Genomic DNA, 7,639 nt, shown 5'->3' with positions numbered 1-7,639 from the left:
GTGATTAGTGTTGAGAAACAGGATATAGAAACGCTCCTCGGTGACTGATATTTGAACTGCCTCCTCTCAACCTGCTCAACATTTTGAATTCACAATGAGCTTACATATTACTCTCACTGTGAGTATCACACTATGAGAATGGTGTGATGTCACTGTGATCAGCGCATGATCGCACGTGTTGACTGGGTTGTCACTGCTGCAGCAAACTTCAATAAATGACGTACATAGAGTAGAAATAAATGTACTAATAGTCATAAAATAGTGTTTGGTTATCAAATGTGATGCTTTTAAATATTGTGACAACTGTTCTGTTTGAAACTGATGAGAAGCATTATTGTTGAGAATATATATTTAAAAAAATAATGACTGTTGTATTTAATATTGTTTTGAAACTGTAAGAATTACACTAAACGCAGAAAAACATTGAGTTTTGTATTGCTCTCTGTTAACTAGAATAACATTTGAAAGAAGAACAACAACAGTTAACATGCACTAACAAACAAATGTTTCTGTTTACGAACTTTAAGGGCCGTTTCTCAACAACAGTAAAGTAATATGTGAAAACATTTCAGTATGTGCACATTTCACTCTCCATAATCCAATAAAGCATGAAAAATAAAGTTTTCCATCTGAAAGCCAAAGTTTATGTAAGTAAAATGACAAGAAAGGATCATTGGAAAATCTCCCCTCAGTTCTGTTTCTTGTTCTTACTCTCCCCTGTTTCTGAGTTGCAGATATATTTTCTTGCCAAGAAATACACTCCAAAACCAGCTGCTGCTGCTATCAGAGCTGCTCCTCCTACTGCTCCTACTGCTCCTATTGCTGCTACCTTTCCTGCAGTTAATGCAACTGCTCCTGCTCCTGCTTTAGCAGCAACTACACATCCTGCTCCTCCTAATACACCTCCTACTCCTCCTCCTACTGCTGCTCCAGCAAGACATTTTGAACGTAGAAGTTCATTCTGAATCTCCTTATAGTCTTGTGCAGTGTATCTCCTGTATCTATTCTCCTTCATCAGTCTGTTTATCTTCTTTAGAAGTTCAGTGACCTGATATTGATCTTCATCTTTATTATTAAAAACATGAAATCTTCCTGAACACTGATCAACTACTGACTGCAGTAGTGAAGACTTTAGCAGATAATTCTCTATTGGCACACGTAACTGATCTCCATGAGTAAAGAGCACTATTGTGTGTTGTAAGAATTTTGCTCCAAAATTATCCTGGATACATTTCACAACTTTTCTGCTCTCCTCTGTGAACACACCCAATCTGATCACCAGCAGAAACACATCAACACCATGTTGTGTACAATCAAATATCTTCTCTATTTTGGGTTGAACATCTGTAAACTTCTTTACTGTATCAGGGATTCCTACAGTGTCAATCATATTTATTGTTTGTTCATTCACCACTGTTTGTGATGATTCACAGATTCTGGTCACAGAAGAAGGGGAACAATCTTCTTTAAATGTTTTTCTGTCTCCACCCAGGATGATGTTTCCTGATGCACTCTTTCCTGCTCCAGTCTTACCCATCAGAACAATATTCAGATCTGATACTGTAAATAAGACAAACAGACTGATGAATAGAAAGATGGATGGATGGATAAACGATAGAATGAGTTGTTCAGTACTTACTTCGAGGTTGTTCGCTGCTTCTTTGCATCTTTGTTGTTAATTCAGTTTGAACAATTGATATTTTACTCCCTCTGTCATGATGAAGGATAAAAAGGTAGAAGTTAATAAAATAAAAAAGTACCTTACTATTTTGACACCAGCATAGACCGTTACTAACAGCAATGCCAGTTTACAAAACTGATCTACCAAATAGTTATTGTGTTTAGAACTATTAAAAAACACAAATATTTGTTTTAATTGTGTTATTTTTATTTCTGTTGTCCACAGTTTGTCTCGACAGTTATCTTTACAACAACAAAAAAACAAGCTAAACAAGGTTCAATTACATTTAAATATGTGAATGACAATGATAATAAAGAAATCAAATAATAGTAAAATAAAAATAATAGTCATCATTATCATCATAAGTATGGTTTCATTAAAATGTCCACATCTTACAAAGCAAGTCAAACAAGAGCCTTCTTGGTTGAGGAAATACAACACAGCATGTTAACACAGAAATTATCTTTAACATTTGTATCATGACTATTTTTCTCTGAGTCTTCTTGAACATCTCAATGGTGTAGGATTCTTCTCCATTTTTCTCCACTAGTCTCTTGATCTTCTCCAGCAGTTCAGTAACCTGAGCTCCATCCTTATTCACATTATTAAACACATGATATTCTCCCTTACATTCATCCACTAACTTCTGCAGCTCCTGGTTTTCCTGCAGAAATGTAGCTATTGGTTTGGTTAACATATCAGCTCCAGTGAACAGCACTATTGTGAATCTCTTAACACCTTCTCCAAAATTCTTGTGAATCCATTTGACTGTGTTTTGCTCTTCTTCTGTGAATCTGTCCAGTCTGATGACCAGCAGAAACACATGAGGACCAGAAGCATACTTCTGCAAACTCTTCTTAATCTCAGCCTTCAAATGTTTTTCATGTGTGATGGATGTGTTATACAGTCCAGGTGTGTCGATCACTGAGATGGTTCTACCTTTTACAATTTCCTCATGGTCCTCACACAGTTGAGTTGTAGATTCAGAGAAGTAACCCAATTTAAACACATCTTTGCCCAGTATAGTGTTTCCTGTTGCACTTTTTCCTGATCCAGTTTTACCCAGAAGAACAATCTTCAGATCTTCTTTCACTATGAAACAAAGATTAAAATAAACCCTAAAATAAACCCTTTTCATTTCACAGTTGAAATCATGATTTATGACCTAATGCTTTACTCACCTGAAACTCACCAGTTTTCAGTCAAATGATAGTCAATATTATCTTTGTATTAGACTTGCCACAATATCATAATTTTCACACATGGTACAGTATATGTGTTCAAACCAATTACACCATTATTAAGTGCTGGTTGGACACTTGGTGATGCAATGGGGTAATATACGTTATGCACTGACTTTCTCATAAACACTTATTGAGGCAAACAAAGATGACTGTGTTTCCTGGAGCAAAACTAATAAAAGTGGTTTGTTTTATTCTATGTATGAGGTGGCAAGATGGGCCTTTTGCTCCACACACAGGAAGCATTTATACAAATACTTCAGCGGAAGTAATATGTTTTGAATAATATTTAAGTTAATACTCGATCAAAACATTCACTTTAGAAAAGTCTGTGCTATTTTCTGATCAATTATTTTTGTTCAATGAATATACTGTCATTAAAATGTTCATTTTGCAGAAACGAAATAATAACATGATAACAGCAACTTTTATTTATGTATTTGTTTGTTTGTGGCAGGGCAAGTAAACATTTGGACCACTGGCCCAATCAGACCAGTAGAAAAAATCCTTAGCGTTGATCTTTGCATTCTGATCCTTGCATTCTTACAAAGTCAGTCAAATGTACTCATTTCTTCCCTAGCAAAGACTCAAAACGCACAATGTACAGCCGTGTTTCCAGAACATCCTGTTTACTTCGTTCTAAGAGCTTCAAACAAAAGAAAGATTTATTTCTCTTTCTCAGAAACACACTTTGGAGCAACTAATGATGACTAATTAAGGAAAATTATGTCCCTACATAGCTGCAAACTAGCAAGAAAACTCAAATAAATATTTACATCATTGTATGTATTTATTGTACTTTTATAATCTTGTAATAAGTGGGTTCAGCAAATGGCTATAGAAAATTAATACGTTTTAGGTTTCATCAAGTTTTGGGTTTTTTGTTTGAAAGAGAAAATGGAAGTCTTAAGGAAAACTTACTTGTTGATGTTGGATGTGTTATTGGCTTGTGACTTCAAATTTGTCCGACCCTGATCTAAATCTCACAAGTGAGAAAATGACTTAAATAGTCTTGTGATGCATGTTAAATATGAAGAGCCCCACCTACTTACTTTTAATGAATTTTTGTGAACTCAAAGACAAATTGAGAGAGCAGTTCTTGTATGTCAATTCTAAGTCTAATTTTAGTTTACTGTATTTATCATAACACATAACTATGTTCAGCTTTCAGTTCAACTAAAATACAATTCTGTTTAATCTGGTTTTAACCTAAAATCTAGTAGTTTATTAGTATACATGGCATCAACTGCAGTATGTATATAATATAATGCCTATGACAGTTTGTGTTTAAGAATTTGATGTATTAAGATAAAAAAATAAAAAAAATAATAATAATAATAATTTGAAATGACTAAGAAAACAAACACACCCTGTAAATAGGAGATATTCCTGAAAGACAAAGCACAGCATTCTTTTTCTTTCACTTTAGCAGTGAAACAACAAAACCAAAGACTCTTTCATACTGAGCACGCCCAAAGTGACATTGAGACAATACATCAGTTTGGATTGTAAAATGTTTGTAATGATGTTTTGTGGTGAAACTCAAATCCAGGTGTGACAGAACTGCACCCATAACTGACAGAAGATCTATTCTTGATTTTGACCTTTTCATTTGCTATAGTTAACAAATAGGCAACACAAAATTTTTACAAAAAAGCTTTGACAGATAAATAATGAGCCGGGGAAAACTGAGAAAAGGGTGCTAAAATCATTGAGAGAAAGAAATCCCATATTTTATGTTCTCACAGAACAAAATTGCAGCAGATGGATTCACTCTAAATGTAAACTGAACATTGTAGTTGTGAGTCAAAATTAATCTCCCGTAGAAACAAAAACAAGAGGACATGAATTTTTCAGTTGCAGTTATTTGTTCATTTCCCCCCCCCCCATTACTTTGTCACAAAACCATAATTAACACTTTAAAATCAATACACAGATGAACTCAATCCAAATGGAATCTAAACACTTCAAGGTTTAACAGTCACTCATTCGGCAATAATTAAGGAAAAAGACATGATGCTAAATGAGGTCAGATGATACAGAGAGAGTTTGGAAGAAACCTTACAATATTTCTCCTAAAATGCCTGATGCAAAGACATCTGAAATCAGTTCATGTTGTTAACGGCAGTGAAAAACAATAAGCACGATTTTTGCTTATTTTTTATTTATTTATTATTTTTTTGTTTTGTTTTGTTTATCTTACAATATAATTATGGTAAGTTAATAATTATACATTGAACTGGTGTTAAAAATATTAGGACTCAAAATGAAAAGAACTGTGGCATTTTAAATGTGTTAGTAAGGAGCTCAGCTTCATTATAATCACATATAAAGAAGGAAAACATATGTTCCTGTAATTGCTAAGACAGAGCACTGTGTACTTTCTGTTTTCATTTTAGAATCAAAGGTTCTTTCATACTGATCACTCCTGAGGTGACATGTAGACAATACAGAACCAGTTTAGTAAATTGGATGATTAATATCTCTTTGGCTTGTAAATGTGTTTTCGTGTTATGAAAGGCTAAACTGATCCTCATTGTTTGGCACACTCAAGTCTTTGGGGTGAAAACCAATATAATCATATAATCTTTTTTAACAAATGTCAGGAAAGTACTTTGATCGAGAAATTAAAATACAGAGCTCCGAGAACTAAACCTTTTACAAGAAAAAATGCTTTTGGTTGAAATATATTCTAACATGTCAATATGAAGTTATTTATGAAGTTATTTATGATAACCTGTTGCAGTAACACACAGAATCCCACACAAAAAAAACAAAACAAAACACCGGGTTAAAACAACTCAATTTGGGTTATTTTTAACCCAAGGGCTGTATAAATATGCACTGTAAAATATACTGTAAAATTGACAGTAACTTACTGGCAACTTTGGTTGCTAGTAAGACTGTAAATTTACAAAAGTACTGTAAATCAATAATAACAATTGTACTGTAAAAATACAGCAAACTGTTGTATATATATATATATATATAATATATATATATATACTGTAAAATTATGTTTTTACAGCTATCACTGTAAGATTACAGTAGAAACATTTATAAATATGAGAGCAACAGTGAACTTGTAATGCTATACATACATTTTACAGTAAACTAGAACATTTGTTGTGAAATTCAATTCACTAAATTAAATGCAATTGAGATGTTTCACTGCTGTGATGGTGTGTAAACATTTGGTTAACTTAATTCATTTGAGTCCACTGAGAAGGAATATTTCTTAGTATAAAACTGCAAACACTTAATGTGTAATAGTAAAGTTACTAAAAACCAGTGGGGAACCGTCAGGGCTCTCAGAGAGCTCAGAGAGGGCCTAACTTATTGTTAAAACAATATTTACAATTTTTAAATAAATGTTTCAAAAAGCAATTCATAATTTGACAAACATCATCTAAATAAAATAAATACAACTTCTGGGAAAAAATTAACACCGCCCATTTTCTCCATATTTGAATGTTTCCGCCTAGCGTTTGCTCTGTGATTTGTGGTCAAGCTATGAAATTACAGAGGGCCAAGCAATAGTAAATCAATGGGGGAGTAATTTCGAATGACAGAAAAATTGACCAATCATATCTTTCCTCTAAATGGGCAGACCTTGTTATCACTAACTTTATGACAAGTTCCGCCCGCTGTGGGGATCTCTCGGGGAAAAAAATAAATATATATATATATACGCTGATAAACTAACTAGCTATTATTCACGTCAGGATGGAAGCCGCAAATAATGTAAATGAGGACATTTACTAGCCGGCCGAGCCAATAATAATATTATTTATTATAAACACTGCTTGTTTGTCATGAAGTGTCTGTCGCTAATTTGTTTTGTGTCAGCGCTGTCATGTTGTGTTGTCTTAAACACATTACAGTTGTTGTTTTTGTGTGATGGGAGGGAGTGTCTGTACGTTTTTCCCGCTGAAGTGCAGATATTTGTAATGAGAATTTGCATTTGACTTAAATTTAGCTGTTTTATTTTGGTAATATCAGTCACTCTCGCTGTGCTGTTTTGTTGCGGTTGCACAACAAACGAAAAACACATTGGTGCCCCAGTGCAACACAGCAAACGGGATGAGAAATTGCGATCTATAGCACAATGAATCACGGAATTTATTAGAGCCACAGAAAGACAAACATTTTGCTAAAAAATACACAATCTTCCAACCTAGGATGAAGTAGAGACACAGAAAGACAAACGTTTTGTTAAAAAATGCACAATACACAGTCTTCCAACCTAGGATGAAGTCATTATGTACATTAACAATAATTTGGTACACATATAATGTAATTTAATGGAAAATGATGTGAGTCGCGCTGAGGCGCTCTGTGGCGCGGCAGGATTATGAACAGCGCCCGGAGTCGGGATCCGCGGACAGTCGCCGGTGGCGCCGCCCATGTAGATATAACTGCAGACCGGAGATCTCCAAAATGGGGCGTGAACTCCAAAAGTGGGCAGAACCTCCCAAATGGGGCGGGGTCTCCACGCGCAAAGACTTTCACCATTGGCTCTGGCTTCAGCCAATTGTTATTGACTTACATTTCAAAATAAAACTTATAAATGTAACATTGTTTCTAGTTGATCTAAAATAAAATATGCTATATAAGTAAATATTCTCCGTGAGAGCAGAGCCCAAAGCTCGTGGCCAGTGGTGTTCGGACCAGAGTTTGAACATCTGCTTAATGATATAAACGGGAATCACCCGCG

The 7,639-nt window shown here is 34.5% G+C and overlaps 1 protein-coding gene across 1 annotated transcript; it reads right to left on the bottom strand.

The window, feature by feature from the left end:
• Positions 1–688: 688 nt before the first annotated feature.
• LOC107731673 (GTPase IMAP family member 4-like) lies at positions 689–3,867 on the bottom strand. Its single transcript, XM_016542822.1, has 3 exons — positions 3,844–3,867; positions 1,640–1,710; positions 689–1,560 (listed from the first exon to the last, which is right to left on the bottom strand). The coding sequence occupies exons 2-3, from the start codon at positions 1,665–1,667 to the stop codon at positions 689–691; spliced, it is 900 nt and encodes a 299-aa protein (XP_016398308.1). The 5' UTR covers positions 1,668–1,710; positions 3,844–3,867.
• Positions 3,868–7,639: the final 3,772 nt, after the last annotated feature.

This window comes from Sinocyclocheilus rhinocerous, unplaced genomic scaffold, assembly GCF_001515625.1.
Source record: "Sinocyclocheilus rhinocerous isolate Xijiao unplaced genomic scaffold, SAMN03320098_v1.1 scaffold8211, whole genome shotgun sequence".
Taxonomy (NCBI): domain Eukaryota; kingdom Metazoa; phylum Chordata; class Actinopteri; order Cypriniformes; family Cyprinidae; genus Sinocyclocheilus; species Sinocyclocheilus rhinocerous.
This window is presented reverse-complemented; position numbering and strand designations above follow the sequence as displayed.

Bases quoted from the DNA above. Each gene is read 5' to 3' on its own strand.
- LOC107731673 (XM_016542822.1), bottom strand. From the start codon at position 1,667: ATGCAAAGAAGCAGCGAACAACCTCGAA. The intron at 1,561-1,639 runs GTAAGTACTGAA...TCTTATTTACAG, and splicing joins AAGCAGCGAACAACCTCGAA to TATCAGATCTGAATATTGTT.